The sequence below is a fragment of the Hypanus sabinus genome, chromosome 4 (assembly GCF_030144855.1).
Source record: "Hypanus sabinus isolate sHypSab1 chromosome 4, sHypSab1.hap1, whole genome shotgun sequence".
NCBI lineage: Eukaryota > Metazoa > Chordata > Chondrichthyes > Myliobatiformes > Dasyatidae > Hypanus > Hypanus sabinus.
The window spans coordinates 40,323,950-40,345,352 of NC_082709.1; the positions used below are offsets into that span (position 1 = coordinate 40,323,950).

General features: G+C 40.5%; 1 protein-coding gene across 2 annotated transcripts; it reads left to right on the forward strand.

The window, feature by feature from the left end:
* The first annotated feature begins 87 nt into the window (after positions 1-87).
* LOC132392683 (SOSS complex subunit B2-like) lies at positions 88-20,181 on the forward strand. Of its 2 annotated transcripts, none has more exons than XM_059966902.1 (6): positions 88-804; positions 1,142-1,280; positions 7,324-7,395; positions 9,473-9,557; positions 9,715-9,781; positions 15,748-20,181. In XM_059966902.1, exons 1-6 carry the CDS (start codon positions 714-716, stop codon positions 15,789-15,791), a joined length of 498 nt encoding a protein of 165 aa, XP_059822885.1. In that variant the 5' UTR covers positions 88-713; the 3' UTR covers positions 15,792-20,181. The 2 variants fall into 2 exon arrangements, with proteins under 2 accessions (XP_059822885.1, XP_059822884.1); XM_059966901.1 differs by lacking the exon at positions 15,748-20,181 and adding an exon at positions 12,320-15,738 and having other exon boundaries at positions 92-804.
* Positions 20,182-21,403: the final 1,222 nt, after the last annotated feature.

The following is a 21,403-nucleotide window of genomic DNA, read 5'->3' on the forward strand; positions in this document are numbered from 1 at the left end:
ACGTCACAGCGCCGGGGGGAGGAAGAAAGCGCGGATCACGTTGCACGACGGCCGCAAATGGGCGCAGGAGCCTATAAAAGGCGTGAAGAGCACTTGTTTGCGTAGTGTGGGCTTTTGTGTGAGTGGGGAAGGTTGAGCTGTAGCGGATCAGCAGGCAGAATTTTTTTTGAAAAGGCAGTGGCCAGCAGGAGCCGGGCACTCAATAATCCCCTGATTCTAATTCTGACCACGGAGATTTGTTGCCCATGCTATCCAGTTAATTAAAAATAAGTTGCTGACAGTACGGAGGAGAGTTTTTGAAGTGTACAATACACCCCTATATTTGCGGGCGAGAGTTTGCTTCATCACTGCAACAAAAAAAAATCAGCGTGGGAGTTAATGGGGGAAGAAAAAAATGCAGCGAGAGCTTTAGGGTTCGCTTTTAAAAATACAAATCTCTGACTGATTTGCCTATTTTTTGTTTCGGAACTCGCTAGGTTGAGAGTCAAGGGGGGAACATTAAGTGGAAGTGTCACCAAAGGGGACTTTTAATCTGCGGAAGTTTAGTTTCTCTGTTTGTTGGGAGAAGCGAGGCAATTGCAGCCGCCGGCGCCTTTGCAGCTCTGTGAGCCGGGGCTTCAGCCAGCTTGCCGGGCGCCCGCGCTCGCTTTATCTTCCTTCTCCCGAGTGATGCTTTGTTTTGCGGTATCTGTCCGAAAACCCTCCTAAGCACCATGAGCATGGCCAACGACACATACGCATTTGTAAAAGACATTAAGCCAGGAATGAAAAATTTAAATGTCGTCTTTATTGTTCTGGAAATAGGTAAGTTAGGTAGGGGCTCCAGCCCTGAAACAAGAGTAAGTTATTTTAATCGTTTTGAATGAGAAAAATGATATAAAGAAAGTTTCTTTAAAGACCCAAAACACCATGGTCATGGGGGGTATTTTTAAAGTCACTTGGAAGTGACCCAAGCAGTTTAGAAGTCCTTTTTTTCAAGTGCTAGTGAGGCTCAGGTCAGTTTCTTGCGAAAGCGACACCTTCGATTTTCTTTAATTGTGAGTTTTACTTCTGGTGCAGTTAAGTGTATCCACTTCTCTGCAGATTTATCAATGTACGCTGCTGGAACTAATTATAGTTTGTTTTTATTTACTCTATGCAGGTCGAGTTACCAAAACTAAAGATGGACATGAAGTGAGGTCGTGCAAAGTAGCCGATAAAACTGGCAGCATCACTATTTCAGTTTGGGATGAGGTTGGAGGTCTAATACAGCCCGGGGATATCATTCGCTTGACAAGAGGGTACGTCGAATATGGTCAGCGGGCTGCTGGCATAATGTGAACCTGAGTAATATCAGCCAATTGTGTGAATTACAAACTAAAGTGGCATACAATGAGGGTGAATCGCAGTGGCAACCTTGGGGGAAAATGCAAAATGTGCAGTTATATTTTAAATGGCAACAAGATCATTGATTAAATCCTGCCCCTCTGGGGAGAAAGAAGTGGTGTTAGTTCATCAGGGTGGAGTGGGATGGTGTCAGATTGATCATAGGTCATGATAAGAATCAGGTTTAATCTTAAAGGCAGATGTCGTAAAATTGTCTTTGCAGCAGCAGTGCATCGCAATACATAATAGACTAATTAGACTAAGTATATATTTAAATAGTTAAATAAGTAGTGCAAAAATATAAAAATTACTCAGTTCCTCTGAGTGACACAATTCATGCAAAATTCTGGGTTAGAATGGCCCAGATGTTTTTAAAAAAAACACTAAAGAAAATGGTTGGAATTTGGCCACCTGATAACTCATTGTACTGTTGTATTTAAATTGCTGGTGGTACTTTTAATTTAGAGGCAAGGTTGCTGATAACATTGACTGGGGCCACGTTGGCCAATTTTGTTGCCCTTTTCTGTAACTGATTCCAAGAATCACTGAGTATTAGCAGACTGATCAGAGTCACTCAGTTGTAGATTAACTGGCTCCTGATTTTGAGGGTGATTTCTACTAATGCCATGAGATGAGTTTACTCAACTAGGTTCTTTGTTCATTTGCCCACTGAATGATATTGCTGAACAGTGGTTGCCTATAAGATCTTCAAGTTCTTGTTGACTTCCATTTGCATCCCCAAACTCCTTTTCTCCTTCAATTCCCTCACACATGAAAATGTGCGGTTAAATGTGCTCCAACTCAGGTTGGAGGAACAGCACCTTATATACCGGCTGGGTAGCCTCCAACCTTATGGCATGAACATTGACTTCTCTAACTTCCATTAATGCCCCTCCTCCCCTTACCCCATCCCTGACATATTTAGTTGTTTGCCTGTTCTCAATCTCCCTCTGGAGCTCCCCCCCACCTTCTTTCTCTTAAGGCCTCCCGTCCCATGATCCTTTCCCTTCTCCAGCTCTGAATCACTTTCGCCAATCACCTTTCTGGCTCTCAGCTTCATCCCACCCCCTCCGGTCTTCTATCATTTTGCATTTCCCCTCCCCCCACTACTTTCAAATCTCTTACTATCTTTCCTTTCGGTTAATTCTGACGAAGGATCTCGGCCCGAAACGTCGACATCGCTTCTCCCTATAAATGCTGCATAGCCTGCTGTGTTCTACCAGCATTTTGTGTGTGTTGCTGTTTGAATTTTCAGCATCTGCAGATTTCCTCGTGTTTGCTGTTATTCTTTCTTTGTCGCTGGCATTAAACTATTGAATACTCTACCAATTTGCACTGAATACCTTTGCCAGTGTTTCAGTGAAGGGGTTCAGCACCATCACTGTTAGGGTTGATTGATGTATGCATTGCTAGACATGGTCACATCTCAAAGTCTTTGGAACACACCATCTACCCCATGAACACTGTACTAGTCCATTTTGGTTTAGTTTCGGGTCTAGTATCTGATGTGTGACTGACATTGTCTAATTTGATGTTACAAGCCTATCTTCCTTTTTAAAAAGTTCATCCCAACATGGTTGGTGTTCCTTCAGTGGTGACACTTACCATTGTGTGATCACCTCCAGGTGTGCCACAAGTCCGCTTCCCGTATTGATGCTGTCCTTGGAAATAGGTTCAAAGTGTATGCTGATGTAGAACTTCCCTATGAATGACTTTGGCTCAGTATCCCAAATCTTGCTGGTATGGGACATCCGCAGATGTTTGTCAGCTGTGGATCAGTGAATAGTACAAAAAAACAGGTTGTCCTGCAAGTGCATGTGTCATAAAGCACGTGCAAAGGAGGGTCTTCTGTCCTGAGGGGAACAAATAACCAATTGGAATTAATTGGAAACTAGGGGAGAATGTATTAAATCAAAGCAAGAGCTGAACGAAGGGTTAAAACTTACAATGAATGAAGCTTGTTTGTGTCTGAGACATTGTCAGTATCAGTAACTTTTTCCTGGTTGGTATGTACCAACTCAAACTGCTTGCAATTGGTTCATGCAGTAATGCAAGCTGGCAGGCTGAAATGAATGCAATATTAAGGCTTGTCAAAAGACAATTCATGGTTCACCTGGCCCTGACTTTATTAGTCAATTTGCCCATCAGAGTGCCTTAACCATTTTTTTTTCTCTAACAGGATCTAGACCCTTAATTTCCATACTGATACATAATAGACATTCATCAAATCTTGGATGGACTAGAACTTCTCTTGCCTAGATAGAAACCGTCCAGTTTTTCTCCAGACTCATCAGTTTGTCAACATGTGCCTCCTCTTGTAACTGATCCACTTGTTTATTTCTTTACCCTACCTAGGCAATCTTCATTCTGAATTCTTGAGTTGCTCTGCACTTTCTAAAATCCTCCCTTCTGGTTCCTCTAAATTTTTGTCTGTTTTCACTACTTATAATCATCTTACAAGAAAGGAAACCTTAGACTGGTAGATATTCAGAATGACCTTAAATGGATGAAAGCTCCTGCAGTTTTGTGTAAAACACATCTACTCGCCCCTACTTTCTCAGTTTATAGAACTGCTAAGTTGTGTTGAGAATACAAACTCATTTCCCATTTGTAGCAAAGAGGAGACTTTCAGTTGACCATTGACTTCAATTCAAGTCCAGGATCTAGAAGTGAAAGATTATTACACTAGGCTACTGAATCAACTATCTCAAAGCAAATCTAATTTGAGAATGCTAACAAAGCATTTCTTTCAAATGGGGCTCATCCATGTTGAGTGGAAGAGATTGTTCTGTATTGTTTATCCTGTAACAGGGATTTTTCTGCCAGTTGTAGCACATTTATTACTGTGGGTCTATTGTTTAAACAAATCGAAGTATAACCTGTCCTGGATGTGTAGATGTTGAAATATGAATCTTGTTTGGTTCCATTGGATGCATTTCCAATCAAACTAGAATCTGAATATACAGGCAGATGTTCCATTACTAAATGAAGATGCAGAGGCATTTTTTTCAGAAGTTGATCTGCACTGCAGTTTATTTCCAACTCTGCATGTGGCTACTTACAGGTAAAGTTTACTGCCACTTAAAGTTACAAGTGCATTTAAGACTGATTTGTCAGGGTACCTGTTCTGACTTGTTTAATTTCAGCATCAGAATAAAACAGCATGCTTCTCTAGATAAAACTGAGCATAAAGATGGAAGGCAGCAGCTATCACCTCTAAATAAAAAGTAAATTTTATTTAAAAGTAGTGTTTTGGAGTTGACGGTGGGATCTAGGTGTTTTCATTTGAACAACATTACTAGTTTGTTAACTGTCCTTCAGTACTCTTCACTAATTTGCTCCTCAAGTTGCAGAGCTTTCAGATGAGATGTTTATTTTGATATAAAGCATCACGGTTAAGCAGGATGTGCTGACAGACCTGTGTCTGCTCTTGTGTATGTCAGTAAATTTTTTGCGTTCATCGCCTGTTTCTTGTGATTGGAGGTTTATCCTCCCCTTTCATGAATAAGATGCCTCAATTGGTCCGTTCAGACCATCAACTATTTCCACTGTTCTAGTGCCAATATATTTACTGTTCACTTCAGATTTTTTAGGAAAGGGGGCTTTCTTGTTGGTATTTCTCATCTGAAAGCTTGCCAAATGCAATGTTTCCCTATAACCAATCTGCAGTTTGATGAATAGTATTTTTTCACTCTTGGTCAGAGTGAAGGGGAAGCCAGTCTTACCATAAAGCAGGATATGATTCTGCCTTGCGTCATTTGAGAGTGTGGTGTACTTTTCTGCATAGTATTGCAGTCATATTGTTTCCTCTTGCAATTTGACACATTTGTATCAAATGCACTTCTAGCAGCTCGCACCCCCCCCCCCCCAAGTTTCTATGTGTAACAAAATGGATGAAGGCAGCTTATTTTGACTTAAATCCAGCATAGTTGATTTTCTTTTGATATAGGAGTTTAATTTTACTTAAATTTTTGAAGAAAATTGAATGTTCTCTACTTGCAGGGGAAGGTGTGGAGGTGGGTGGGAGAAGAATCTAACTGAATTTCTTGCCAACAACCACGTTAGTGAAATTTTACAATTTATTGGGTTAGTCAATTGTTGATTTGAACTGTGGGTTTGGGTGCATCTTTCAAAGTTTATGGCCTAATTGTGGACAGATTAACTCCGGTGGGGGGAGACTCAAATGATAATATTTAAGGCAATGTGTGCAACAAGAACCAAAGTCCCGATTAGTACATTTATTTGCAATTTGTTTTGGACTCTTTAATGTTTTTGTTCATTTCCAGGATGCAGGAGAGGATGCCAAGCTGGCAGATTGCTTAATTGTTTTTGAATTGAGTGGCTTGCTAAATCATAATAATTAACCCCATTACAGGGACTGTGGGTCACAGATGGATTAGGCAGCTGAGGATGCCTGGCTTTATTTCCCTGAAGTTTTTTAGTAAACCTGAATGTGTTTTTTTTTGCATCAGTTCACGGGATTTGTGGTAGGATTTTTTTCTTGTCCCCTGCTGTCGTGGGGCTTGAATGTGTCTGTGGCTCGATAGTCCAGGCCTCCTGGTTTCTAGTCTGCTAAGGTAACCACCGTGCTGCAATAACCTAATTTTGTTGCATTGAGCAATCTTTGGGTGCGAATGTGATTTGCGTCATTTGTTCCCAGTATGGGCTGGCTTTCAGTTCTAAATCAAGCAGTTTAACTATTTGGCAGTTTACTCTAATTCTGGCACAGAGCAAGACTACCATATATAGTACAAAAATATTCTTGATTCCTCTGAAATTAAGTGGCATTAACTTCCCTAGTTTGACTCTCTAAAACTGAAGAGGTTAAAGACAGGCAAACGTGATTTGGATATTCTTTTTTTGAAATCTGGGACTTGCTTGGAACTTCAGACTTAAAGGTATGTAGGTGTGTGTCTAATCAGATACAAGACGGGGCTTGAATTTGATCCTTGTGATTGAATTGTCCAGTGACGCAACTGCACGTATGAAAGGCTGAAGGGTGTTCTCAGATTGTTGTCTGAATACTTTCTGAAGGGAAAACTATAAAGGGAGATTTTGTAGAAATTACAGCATGGAATGTGGCTCAAATTAATCTAATTTGTTTACTCTTTCCCCTCAAATGTTTATTTTTCATTTAATCTGCCTCATTAGGTATTCTGTTTTATGGTTCTAGTTTTTTTAAACCTTTTTACCATTATGGATATCAAAAATAATGTTCCCTGATGCCAGCACCTGAATTATTCTCCTGACCTTTGTTACCCTGTTGACTGCTGGTGGTAGTTGTGAGTGGTTCCTTCAGTAAGTTGTTGTAAATGGGAGTTTTTAATCCCTTACATTTACATTGCTTCAATGGGAGCACAGTCCAAAAGATGACAAAAGTGCTTAAAATGCTTGAGCAGGCTTATCATCTTAAATGTAGGTTTGAAAATGGAATATTAAAATCTTTAATAGGCAGGCTGATCTGAGCGCTTATTAAAATCAGGCTACGTTCTCTACAGCTAGAGAATTCATAATTGAGGGTGGGGAGTGTATTGATTGTAAATTGCCTTCCTGTTAACGATGCACTGCTTAGCCACAATGCGAAAGCCGAATCCTACTTCAGTGAACAGCAGATGTTCCTGTTAACTATCACCTGTATGTGGTGAGGTTAAGACTTCATACCCCCTTGCAAAAACAAACGTGAAGTGTTGTAGTTAAATGGCTTTAAGTTATATACTGAATGCATGCTCAGGCCTGCCCTGTGACGTGGCTTTGGTTGGTTAGAATCTTTGGACTAGACTATCCTCCCATCATGTGTCAGCGTAATGCAACAGCATGTTTATATAATTCATGTGCCTCATTTTGGTGCCTTAAAACCAACAGGAGAATTTCTGTATTTAACCTGCTTACACCCTTTTCAAGAAACATCAATCATTTTATTTACTGCAGAATCATAATTAATTCATTGACCTTTTGCAGTTATGCTTCAATGTGGAAAAATTGCCTGACGCTATATACAGGGAGAGGAGGCGATCTTCAAAAAATTGGAGAGTAAGTATAGTGACACGACATGGAACTGGTTTTGGGAGCATTGCTCCAGTGCACTCTTGAAAATAATGAGAAGAGTATCAATCCTGTGATGCAACCCAGTTTAATAGCATAATTATGACCTGTGTAATAACCACTTGGGCAAAATGTCAGAAGATGTATGGTTCCTGTGAGGTCACATTCTAATAGATGCGGAGTCATTCACAAGAGAAGAAATAATGCCGAGATGAGAGAATGATACTTTAAGAGATGTTTCAGTGCATCTGTGCCCACAGCCCCCCTATTGAGGGTTGCTGTGATTTTGTACTGTATACACAGCAAGAAATGAGCTAGATCGCTAGTTTATTTCCTATGAGATTTCACTTTAAATGTTCTAAGCAATGAACTGGGATCTATTAATACATCAGCCATTGAGCAGGGGTTTGAATGTGTATCATTAACATCCCAGGTAGCACCAAGTTTAGAATAACAGAATGATTTCAACATGGAACGGGGCCGTTGAGCCCCTGCTTGCGCTTTAATCGGCATGCTAGTTCCACTCCTCCTCACCCTGTAGCCTTAGTTTTTAATCGCCCTGTTTGGATATGACATCCTCTGTATCTTGCCAATTCCCTCTTGAAGCCGCCGTAGAACCTATCAGAACTGTAGACTGAGCATTCCAGATCCCAGTGGCACTTCTTTCCATCTCCAACCTCTGCGCCAACAGGAACAGATTCCCACTGTCCTCTCTGCAGGTTGCTTATCATACTACAGTCTTCTCAGGTTCACCTCAGACTTTCTGCTTCCCCACTCTGCCCTTGTAACTAGTCAGCCATCCCAGAGGTTCTTTATTAACCACTTCTAGCCATTATCCAAACACTTGGTATGTCATTTCCTATAATTAGTAGCCAGAATTGAGTATAATACTCCAGCTGAGACTGGGTGACAGCTTTATAAAGGTTCAGTATGACTTTCCTGCATTTGTACATACCTCTGATAAAGCATAGAGCCATGGTATTTTAAATCACTATCAACTGGCCTTGCCACTTCCAGTGACTTGTGCACCCTGTACCCTAGGTCCTTCCACTTCAGTAAAGCATCCAGTATGGTTTCTTGTCATACTTCTTGCCAAAATGCACCAGTTCACATTTCTCGATCAACTTTCACCAGCCCATTTCACCTGCTACAATTTATTATTATCTTTGCAGCTCATACTAACAGAACATAAACACAAAGTATTTAAGAAAAAAAAAGCAGAGGCCATCAACGTTGATTCTTGACATCAATTCCTGACATCAATTCCAATTTCATTTTCAGTTCTAATTCTTAAGTTTGTGGCTGAATTTTTAAAAAAAGTGCATCATCTGCTGGTGGACATGTGTAATATATTACATGTGTAATATAGAGTTGCTCACCCTGCCCCCTGGTGGTGTCAGGATAACATTACAGGTTGTTAGTTCTCCGGAGCAATCAAGAGCTCTTGATAATTAAGACAGACGTATGAGCAGAATTTGGCCATTTCATCTATCGAGTCTGCTCCACCATGCCTTCATGGCTGATTTATTACCCCTCTCAGCCCCATTTTTGCTGCCTTCTCCCCATAACCTTTGACTCCCTGACTGACAAACTTTCAACCTTTGCTTTAAATATACCCAATGTCTTAGCCTTGGCTTTCAAAGGGAATATGGTTTCATTCGTTTTTCTCCAATGAACAAATTTTGGAAGTGGGAGAAATGGCCTGGATGTGAAAGGAAACACGTTAACAATGCTTCTGTATTTAATATCACGTGGTTGTAAAACACAGACATTTCTATTTGCATGTACATTCTTGCTATTCAGCGTGAGGTGGGAGGAGCTAATCATTTTACTCGGGGAGCAAATGACAGAGTGGACAGAGACATGCATGTTATCTGGCTGTATTGCAGAGAATATGCCGAACCTGAGTGTAGAGTGTCTAAGTAGCTGCTTTTGTAACCCCAGATGAGACTCCCGGCTGGTAGTGGTTTTGCAATTCCCTGATTATGCAATAACACTTAAAGGTGAATATGCTGTTTTCAAGCAAGTCGTGTGTAACATTTTAATATTTTCTCTTTGCTGTCAGGTTTTGTATGGTATATTCAGAAGTACCCAACTTTAGTGAACCAAATCCAGATTACCTGAACCAGATGAACCAAACAAACAAAGTTGTAAGTGTTGTTGGGATAGCTGATGGCATGTTCTACTGTCATGATCTGATCTTATTTAATTCAATCAAGGATCAATTTATTTTGCTATGGAGGTTTTTTATTCCTCATTAACCATGTGGTTCTACCCTTTCATTTCATATTTAACTGTTTTATTAAGGCACAAAGTGAACATAGAAACAATTCTCCTCCTAGTCAGCTGGCTACAAATGGACAAATGCAAACAGGTAAGCTGGTAATACTGAAAAATCTTGTTTCCCTATCATTAACTAGTGCTTGTAATGCCATTTGGGAGCTGTATCCACTATGAGTTCATTCATTCAGGAAATCTGGACACTTGCACTAAAGCATTTTTGCCCAAAAGATCCATCTTCACTAAACGAAATGTGCTTTTTAATGTGGCTTTTTCTAAAAAAAAATTAATCCATCTTTTGTCTGCTGTATTCTGATACCTATTTTGTTCCCTGTCAATATTGAAAGAGTTGTTTTTCTGAATTGAGACCTGCATGTTTCAATTTTAATAATTAGAAATTATTGGCTTAAAAACTTGATCTATTTTAACTTGGACTGTCAGAACTCTGGGTACAAGAACATGCTAAATTTCTGGTTTTGGACGAAAGAAGACATTAGGCAAAATTAGTTCTCTCAGAAATACAGCAACTGCCATAATGTTTTTAGGCAAAATTTGTCTCAATAAGTAGGATTCTTTGTACTGGGGGTTGAGAGTAATGCATTGCCACTGCATGCAAAGCATATGGTATATGCTAAATACAGAAGTTTGACAAACCTCAGCTAGAGAACTGTCCACGGTTCTTGGAATCACACCTAAAGATCTTTGTGGATGTTTACCAGGAATGAGGAAATTCAATTGTGAAGAGAGATCAAAGATCTTTTCCTCACAACTGAGAAGGTTAGAGGGGTGTTCAGAACTGATGTAATTACTAAGGGGAATGTGCAAATGGAGTAATGATTGCCTGAAGAACTAGTGTAGACAGAAAACTTTATTAAAGGATTATGATTTGGAGCACTGAGGAACGTTATGAACTGTAAGACTTGTTCAGTGCACTTTGAGAACCATATTTTACAATTCATAGGTTTAGGTATTGAAGAATAGTTAACTTTTTCTGTGATAGATTCTTTGCAGATAGAGGGATCCTATCTAGAAGTTATAGCTGATTTGGTCCGTTATGTTCAGAAATGATTTTAAGCAAGCTGTAGTGTGATGGGAGAGGGTAGGCTGGGTGAAAGTTGGCTTGGCAGTGCAGCATTGAGTACCATCATCTCAAGTCCTGGAACCAAGTATCAATCCTGTCCTTGGGTACAGTTTCTGTGAAGTTTGCACGTTTTCCCTGTGATAGGCTGGGATACTGCCAGACGTGCACTGATTAGCTCCCATTTCTCAAAACTGTTCTTGTCTGTTCATTTGGTATTATAAATTATCCCTTAATATAGGAGCTAAATCAGAGGATCAGTGGTGGAAATAAGTTGCAACGATGTGGGGAAATAAAAGGGAAGGAGAATGATTGAATGGTTTCCTGCTTAACTAAGCAAGGGGGAATTTGTTGCTAAATCATAGTGTGGAAATCTGATGCATGTTCCTGTATCTATAAGTAAACTAGTGCATTTCCTACATTACTACCTAAGTATTTGATTAGTTTGTAGAAGAATTTGGGACATTGCGAAAACCAGTATACAAAATCTTGTTCTTATCCCCTTCGTAACTCTTGCCTCCAGAACTCAGTTAAATGCTGAATGTTAGAACTCCGGAGTTGTTCCAGTCTCCTATTGTAAACCTTGAGGGAAGCCCAAAGGCAAATGACTTCTCTGAGGTTTCTGCCAAAATCACAGCGGGAGTAACCGGAAATTCTATCGTTTTTTTTGTTGCATGGTAATGTTGGCTGAATTTTTAAAGGTCTTATTAGTTCTACCCACTTGAATCTTGGGAGTCTGGTCAGAATTCACTGCTCCATAGTTTTGAGGACTGTAACCTAGCATTTCAATTAATTTTTTTCTCACCTTTTTGAAGGAGTTAAGCAAATGATGCTTGATGCAAGTAGCCATATTGATCATTTTTGAAAATGACATGGTAGCCAGTTGAACAATCTTTGTTTCCTGTTGTAGAAAGGTGGGAGGTGAGCAAAAGCACAACAACTTCTTGAAAATCAAAGTTGGGAAGCAAAATTAATCCTAGCACTGCATCCCTTTTAAACTAAGCAGAAATCTTGCCTGAAAATTTGTTGGGTTGAAGTTCACAATATTGGCTGTGTAGAAAAATTGAATGTATGCTTGCATTTAGGGACCCCTCACACTACTCATTGTTCCCAGCATAGACAACCTGAATAATGGTTTGGTGAGCAATGCTTACAATAAATTCTAATGAATCACTGGCCTTTTTCGGAAAACCCTTGTAAATCTCGGGTTTTCTGCTTGCCAATTTATGTAATTCAAAGCAGGTGAGCTATGGCAGGTAATTTATTTTAAACTGTGTAATGTTAGTTTTATACCACATTTCATTTGGTTAAATGTGGTAGGCTATTCTTCAAATGTGTGAACACTTTTCCATCTGTTACTTCATAACTTAATGTTAAACTGGTTGTGTGTGTTGCACTTCATTGTAAGAATTAATTGGTGTGGCTGTGACCAAGCTGAATGCAATACTGTTTTGTCTGCTTGTAAATCTGAATGTTACTTGAATGGTTTAATCTGCAGTATTTTTGCCTGATGTAGAAAAACATTAATGTCAAAGGTTTCAATCATTTGTTTAGGAAATGGCCCACAAAGTGCGCCATTGCTGGGGGGGCATCCCCCATCAAGCAATTGCCACCAGCAGCAACAGAACCCTAACTTTGCAGGTGCTGGAAGAAACAATGGACGGGGACCAGTAGTTCAGCCACAGATGACTCTAGCTCAAGGATCTGCAACTGTCGCCACTGTTAGCAATGGAAGAGACCCACGCAGAGCATTTAAAAGATGACCTGTGCCATATGTATATACCACCTTGTTCAGTTCTGCACCCTACTTGAAGCCACTTGATGCACTTTTATTTTTTATATAACTTGTTTGTGTGTTTGTTTTAACTCTCCATCGTTTGAGGTGGGGGTTTGAACTGTAAAACATCTGACTCCTTAACTATTGAAGTGTCTTGCAGTATTGAGCTGCACAGGACTTCACACCATTTACAGTTTGGAAATGAGTTGCAAAAGTAGAGGTGCTTGTGTTGAGAGCAGCAAGGGGAGAAAAGTGAATTTTAGGCTTAAAATATCAATAAAATGCAATTAAATTACGATAGTGTGCAGCGAAGGGTATTTCACCTGTGCTGTGATCAGCAGTGTTGATGGATTGAATCTTGAATGTAAGTATTAAATTTATATAAAAGATTTATTCCCTCAGGTTGCTACGTCATTGACAGGTGACAGTGGAAAGTTGTTTGGCATTGAACTATGCAGATTTGAAGAGTTGGGGTTTAATCTAGTCTCTTTTGCCAGTGGGGCAAGATCATGATACAGCTTGGAGAAGGAAGTGAATGGTCCTGAACTTGTCCAAACAAAGACTTGGGCCAGAAGAATGCATAATGACTAGAAGGTGCATCCAGCTAGGCTTGACTGAATAGCCTATACAATGAAATGAGAAATGTCTGACACAAGCACAACATGGCAAAAAAACCTACCGGTGTCCCATAACATAAGCCACTAATATACTAGGGGTTAGGGTAACAAAAAATATCAGTACTCTTTGAAAGTAGACAGTTGTAGATCAGAGCAAAAGCTGGATGTCACATACCTCCAATACATGAAAATACTCCAATGCAGACTGACATTTAGATCTGCATGCATCAAGGACATATAAATATTTGTGCAATAAATGTTACTGCTTGGTGTGTGTAAGTGGTGTTACACAAATCAAATGTGTATGTTTATATACAAGTGCCAGTCTTCGTATGCAAAGTAGAAAAAAGTAGCTGAGAAAATTTGTGATATATCCATTGGAGTTCAAAGCTGCTTTCAGCTCAGTATGTTTTATATAAAGATTGATTTGAATGTGAAATGTTCAAACCGTGCCTTACACCTTTGCAAGCTGACACTATTGGTACTATATAATGAATAGCATTCTGAGAGCAGTCATCTTTAAGTTGGACTAAAACTCCTGCCTGCTGAAAGTAGAGCACCAATTGAAGACTAGCACAATCTGACTAGAATTTCAGTCAACCAAAGTTGTCATTGGTTGTCGAAGTTGTCGCTTGAATGCCCCCCACCTTCTCTTGTCTGCAATACAACTGTGACTACAGTCCGAAGATGCCTACGACCGAGAGGGGCACTTTACTAAAATCTACCTTCCACTGCAGATGCACATGGGCAACATAAAGTGCAATTTGTTTGCTTGTTATTTTGATTAAATTAATCCAGAAATGCCTATTAAGATGTGCAAGCTCTTAGCTCATTGATACCAAATAATAAATCTAGCTAAATGACAGCTGGAGTAAGTCAGCTTCTGTGGCTCATGGAACATCTAGTAAGGTTGAAATTGGAATAATGGATCTAGCTTAAATTTAGCAATTTTAGTATACTATACTGTGAATAGAACAATATGAATATTTGCCATAAATACAATAACCATGAATTAAAATTCAGGCCCCCAAGCATTTAAAGAAAACTTAGCTTCTTGACAAGTAGGTTTCAATTTTGCCTCATTCCAAACAATATATTATGCCAAAAGTAGTTTTAAGGAAATCATTCCAAATACCTGAATTGTGATCGTTTAATTTGGGGTTATCAAATTAGCTTTTGTAGGAGCTTGGGGAAATAGATTTGTTTTTCTATTTTCTCCTGATTGCTGTAGTCGGTGCCTCACTCTGGTAAGTTATCAAGCAATGCCAGCAGCCAATTGGTTCTCCGTCCAGATGGGTTTTGCCCCTTTCTCCGTGATCAGTCTGCAGACATCATGTTGTAACTGAAGTCTGCTTTCCACTGAATGGGCACCAAACCAAATCCCTGTATCTCACCAGAAACACAACGTCCTAGGAGTTAGCAAAAGCATTTGTACAAATAATTGACTTAAATGCTGTAAAATAAAATGTTAATTAATAAGCCATGTACAACTAAACAATCTCGGGTACTTTCAGCTTAGCCTGTACACTTTTACACTATTACATCAGTGTGAAGGTGTCTAGAGTAGTGAAAACAAGGCTGCCTGGGACTCTCACCACAACCTACAGGACTCTGCTGCTGAATCCAGTCCTATGTTTTAAGCTGATTTTCGTAACCAAAATGTCATCTGTTAGGCAGGTGAGTGAGTGCTTTGTCTTGCCCTTGGAACACATTACAGCAGATGATGGCTCCGACCTCAGCTACTGCCCTCTTGCATTTTGAGAGGGACCGGAGGCCAGTTGCATTTGCTTAGTATTGATCTTGTGAATAATTTGCTTTCAGTAGATGCATTGGTGTATGGTGGCATCTAACAACCTGCGATTGGGTAGGCACAGAGGGATGGGGTGTGCTGAATTAGGGAAACAATACTAAATGTTGAAAAGACTTGGCCATAGCATAAATTGAAACATTCAGCTCCTTTATCTACAACGAAAACCCTTTTCGGTTTGTGTAAGAAAAAAACTTTGTGTAGGGCACAAACAGGAGCAATCGAAGTAATGCACACACAAACTCGGCCCGCCAGGAAGAGTGTACCGTCGACATTTTGGCTGAGACTTCATCAGGCCTGAAGGAGGCTCTCGGCCTTTATGTCGTTTGTTTACTCTTCCATAGCTACTGCCCGGCCTGCTGAGTTCCTCCAGCATTTTGTGGGGGGCATCTCTTTCGAGGTTGAATTCGTGGGGAGGGAATATACTTGAAAGGATACAGGATATATCAGTTCACCAGCTCACTACCATCCCCCCACCCCCAAACGATTTGTGGATGTGCAAATATCTTCCTCTTCTCTACCCTTCGTGCACAATAGATGCAGCAACCTTGACTGGCTCAGTAACATTTCTCAGCTTTTGTTAGTTCTCCCAGCAGAGGTGATCGCAGAAATTACTTTGTGGTCCAAGTATGACAATTACTGCAAATGACATTGCAGTCCCATTAACTTTGAAAACGGGCCACACTGCACGTACATCTCACTGCTTGTCCATCAATGCAACTGTTTACTGTCGCTCTTGTTTCCTTCTGGAATATTTAACCTGTGTTTTTCTTCTTTGCAGTTGGACGTGCTATTATGAAATTACTAGAGACCGTTATTCCTTAAACGCGAGGCACAGTTCATCCAAAATATTAGATCGACCGGCAGACACGCTGCGTCATCATTCTTAACGTAGAGTACAACTTTTCAACCCGGTGTCCAAGGTGTGAGAAGCTGAACTCAAGGCTGATGATTCTATTGCCTGTTCATGCTCCCTTATAGTGGCAATATGTTTTTACATTCCACAAACTAACATGTTTTGTCAGACACTAGATCTTTATACACACGCACGCCTTTGTGATAGAGAGCGGCCCGCGAAGCCACGAGTCAAAATGGGCTGAAGGAGGCGGCGGGGCACATGATATACATCTGGGAAAAGATTAATGCGCATATCAAAGGGGGAGCGCCGAGGCCGGTGGGTGCGGAGCAGTTTCTACAGATGAGTATTGATACAGCTGGGGGCTAGCTTCCCGCTTTCAGGGGCCTGGTGAAGTTGTAATGAGGAAAGGACAAAGAGCAATGATAGAATCTGTGTAGTCTTTACAGGCCAGATGTTCATTCTTGCTGATGTTACACCATTTTATTCAATGTGCGCTAAGAAACCCGTAGGCACCCTAGGAGGGCATTCTAAACTAACGAGAGGTGATCTTCATTTTTCTTCTCGACTTTTACTAAAGTGTGACCCCATTTTACTGGACATATGTTCTAGGTGACTTGGGTGAACTCATATTTAAGGGGCTGATAAGCTCAGATTTGACAAAACAGGCCCGTTTTTGAAATAGCATTTTAGTTCGAGTGTAACGAATGCTTCATCAATGGAAATTCACTGAGATCTATTTCCAAGTGTTGGCTAATCAGGTAAAGGTTCTATGATACGGAGTTAAGAAAGGGATATAAAATTACAGTGTAAAGGAATCAAACCTCATTTATTGGGCACCAGGTTTGTCTCGGGTGACTTTTTTAAAAAATCTGCTACCCAGCTGTACACGTTGGCAAGGGTATCGGGCCTTTTCGCTTAATGGGGCTCAATATTTTCAGTAAGTACAAACGCGAGAAAATGCTGGAGGAACTCAGCAGGCCAAGCAGCATCTACGGAAAAGAGTAAATAGTCATTTGAAGCCGAAACTCTTCTTCAGGGCTCCAACTCCAGTCCTGTTGAAATGGTTTCGGCCCGAAACATCCAGTTTTCCGTCAACTGTTGCCTGGCCTGCTGCGTTCCTCCAGCTTTGTGTGTGTGTATACTTACTCTCAATAAGTACTTTGGATGGAACCGAATCTTGATCTACACACAGGCACATTCAATACGGGTTTCACATCAGCGTAAAGAACAAGAAGATGGCGCGCCACGTTAACCTTTCTAGGCTGGAGTCAAACCTATACGTTTTCCTATTTCGGGCTCTCGTAATAACGTCCCATGCGATAAGAGTCCGTAAAATGAAATACGACATTTCTCCCAGCGTGCCTAATGCGAGGCAGGCGGCTTTCTCCCGAGAGGGATGGGGATTGAGTTACAGTTTGTGCAATGCGGCTGATGTGCTACACATCACCGGAGGGCAGAACGCCAGCAAATACTTTGCATTGCAACTGACTGATTCCATTTCAGTTCAGGACGTTTGACAGCTGGGAACAACAGTTATTAAAACGGTAATGATGTGCAGGAAATGAAACATTAACTAAGTTATGCTGGGAAGAGTTGCTGCCGCCGGGTCCAGTAACAATATTGATATATCAATACGGCGTGTATGGCATGTATCTGAAAGTTTCGCAGTTGAATTTCCACTCTCCCCAGGTTAACTGGGCACTGTTGGATGCGGGAAGGCTGGAGATAAAGCCAGACTGTCTCTGGTAAGAGGTACAATTCTATCGTTTCGGGATGAAGACTACTCATCAGAACTGGAAACTTTTCTTCAAAACCTTAAGCGATCGTTCAGGGTCCAGTTCTGTTGAAGGATCCGCAACCCGAAACGTAGATGCGCCAGGACTGGTTTTCTGTTTTAGTTTAATTCCACCATCCACAGCATTTTGTATTTGGAATATTTTCTTTCACAGAGTTCGTGTTTGAAAACATGTAGGCTTTAGTCTTCGTGCTTTCAAGCAACAAAAAGTCGTGTCCATTATTCTTAAACAAAAAGAAATAAAGTTTTATGATTATTGAGTGAGCAGGGAAACAGGCCTTTGGCTCAACTCGTTCATGCCGACCTCTGAGCTGGTCCTCATCCCTAAACCTTTCCTATCCACAAACCTGTCCAAATGTCTTTTAAGTATTGTAATTTGACCCACCTCTACCACCTCCTCTGTCAGCCTGTTCTATGTACCCATCACTCTTTGGGAATGGCTTGCTCCCAATGTCCCCCTTAAACCTTTCCCATCTCACCTCTAACCTACGCCCTCTAGCTTGAGACTCTCCTGAGAAAAAGACTGTGCCCCTCATGATTTTACAAACCGCTGTTAGGGAAAGTAGTCCCATCCTATCCAGTCTCTCCTCATAACTCAAGGCTTCTGGTCCTTGTGAATCTTTTCTGCACTCTCTCTAACCTAATCGCTTCCTTTAATATGGTAACCAGAAGTGCCCATAATACTTGTGCAGCCTTACCAATATCATAAACAGCCAGAACTTACAACTCTTGTACTCGATGTCTCAACTTGGCTTCTTCACTACTTTGTCTGGTTGTGTCATCACGACTTGCAGATAGTGTAGTAAGCAGAGTGTCCGCAATGCTCTGGTTGTGGTCTAGAGGACACTTTATAAACCATAATACAGCTATCCTTATATTTTATGCCCTGGCTAATGAAGGTGAAAATTGCATGCGGCTTCTTAACCACTTTATCTACCAGCAATAATGTCTTCAGAGATCCTTGGACATTTAGAGAAAATTCTTTCCGGGGTACATTGTAAACCCTGGTCTTTACTTCCCTCGAGATGCTTTGCGTTACATTATGTTTAATGTCTTCATTTATTATATATGGGGCACACCTTAAAGGAATGCATATTGGATCTATGCTAAGGTTCTGTTTCTAAATCCCATTAGTCACCACCCTCTCATTGTGCACACATAGCATTTCAATTTAGCTTGGTTTCTAAGCCATGAAACACAGTACATCAGCTTGGTTAGATTTAGATTCTGGTTTGAATGATACTTCAGCATGATTCCTAAGAACAGTAGAGATTCTTTTCTGCTGAGAAGGCTACAATTAGCTAAAACGTATTAGTGGGGAAGACCAAAGTGGTGTCTCCTGTCACTTCCTTCCTTGTTTCATGGAGCACCATTAGTAGAAAGCTGGTTAAGAGTCAGGAAGTCGAGGGTAGTGGTGACTGGAGTGAGAGAATAAGCATCGACACCCAGAGTCAGCATTGGGAACCAATGTCTTTCCGTTCATGACCACGGTTGGGGGAACAAGAACAAGGTGACATAGGTTTAAGGTGAGGGGGGGTAAAATTTAATAGGACCCTGAGGGGCAACTTTTCCACCCAGAAGCAGGAGCTTATATGGGCTGAGCTGCCAGAGAAGGTGCTTAAGGAAGTGCATTAATAACAGTTCAAGGGCATTTAAACAGGTTCATGAACAGGAAACATTTAGAGGGATACGGGTCAATGCTGAAGTGGGTTTGAATTCGTGAAATATTGGCATTAGTGTTAGGGAAGGTAGGAACTGTTCTGATGGGATGAGCTCCACCTGAACCACGCTGGGAGCAGAATCCTGGCAAATTGCATAACTAGAACTGTGGATAGGGCTTTAAACAAATAGTAGGGAGAAGCTCAACTTTATCCTATCACGGATAAAGTTGTGACTGTGATCGAAGTCACTGGAGAGACACTGGAGCTGGTGTTATAGTAGCCTTTAGTCATCACAACAAGCAGGTATTCTCATGGAGACACTATTGGTAGAGACTCATGAACCCAAAAGTATGGCACATTCTTTACCACTAAGATTGAAAGTAACAACAGGTGATTTAATACAATTTCAATAGTTATAATGCCATTGCTTGCTTCAATACTTTGGGTTGACAAATGGTTCCTTTGAGATACATACTGGAAGAACATTGTAATTGATAAGACACCCCTGAAGGTCTAAGTGCCTTTGAGAGAAACTAATCAATGGAAATAATCTAAAAACTTCTGACGACAGAGACCCAGGCACCCAAAATTAGTGTTAGGGTTTCCTCTGAGTACACAGACTATTGATTGGCTATACCTCTGACCATGTTTAATATACTAAGTGACAACATTTGTCTGGTTTGCTAGCCTGAATTCAAGTCACAATGGTGCAAACATCTCAGCCATGTTGCCTGGTTTGATGCAAGTCAAGTAACACTACACCATTGTCTTAACATTAGCCTAATGCATAAGCAAACATCTCAAGGTCACCATTTTGCAAACCACATCTCTTTGTGGGCTTTTAACATCAGTTTACTGCTTGCAATTTAAAATAAAAACTGAAGACTAATTGCAAGTTTGCTGAGCTTATTTACAGTTACAATAAGAACTGAAGACTGGTTCTTGCTTGGATTAATATCTGCTATATTCACATAACTCCAGAATACTTCCTAACAAAACAAAAAGGGAAGGGGAGTGCAGGAGAGATTACAGAAGTTTTCAGAATAAAGAATAATATAAGAAGATTAAAATGGATAAAGACTTAACTTCAGGCAACATGGAGACAAAATTGAAATGGATGGTAAATATAGGACCGAAGGTGTTATATTGATTGCGTGTAGTAAATTAACTAAGGTAATTGATCTTGTAACACAGTTAGAAATTGGCAAGTATGACATTGAGGGTACTATTGAGTCGTGGATGAAAGAAGATCACAATTGGGAGCTTAACATCCAAGGATACACATTGTATAAAAATGACAGGCAGGTAGGCAGAGAGGGTGGCTTTATTTGTAGAAAAAAATGAAATCAAATCCTTAAATGTGACATAGGATCAGAAGATGTAGAATTCTTGTGGGTAGAGTTCAGAGAATGCATGAGTAAAAATAACCCAATGGATTCCAAGGGAAGAAATTTGTAGAAAGCCTACGAGATAGCTTTTTAGAGAAGCTTCTGTTTGAGCCCACTAAGGAAAAGACAATTCTGGACTGGGTGCTGATTAGGGAGATTAAGGTAAAGAAACCCTTAAGAGGCACTGACCATAATATGAGAGAATTCTCCCTGCAATTTGAGAGGAAGAAACTAAACTTGGATGTATCAGTATTACAGGTCCTATTATAGGTCTTAAGGTGGGTAAGTCACCTGGGCCAGGTGGACATCCCAGAGTCCTGAGAAAGGTTGCTGAAGAGATAATGGATGCATTGGTCTTGATCTTTCAAGAATCACTTAATTTTGGCATGGTCCCCGAGGATTAGAAAATTGCAAATGTCACTCTATAAGAAGGAATTGTTGGTCAGAAAAAACGACTGTCGACAAATCAGTGAATTTGAATGAATTGAGGATAGTGGAAGCAGACAGACTAATTGTTTTTGATCTTGCCACGTGCTTGGTGGTGGAGGCTGCCATTTTTTGAAGACACTCCGTTCGCTTTTTTGTGAACTTGAAGTGCTTGGCTTGATCAATGTTTTCAAGAAGATACAATGATGCTCCAGGTAATCTGCTGGACTGGAGATAATTCCCAAATAATTTACTTGTGAGATGTTCTTTTGTTGGATATAACATGCAGGTTTGTGAATGTTGGGGCT

Excerpts from the sequence above, each read along its gene's own strand:
- LOC132392683 (XM_059966901.1), top strand. The coding sequence starts at position 714 with ATGAGCATGGCCAACGACACATACGCATTTGTAAAAGACATTAAGCCA. Across the intron at positions 7,396-9,472 it reads GATCTTCAAAAAATTGGAGA|GTTTTGTATGGTATATTCAG; the intron begins GTAAGTATAGTG and ends CTTTGCTGTCAG. Across the intron at positions 9,558-9,714 it reads TGAACCAAACAAACAAAGTT|GCACAAAGTGAACATAGAAA; the intron begins GTAAGTGTTGTT and ends TGTTTTATTAAG.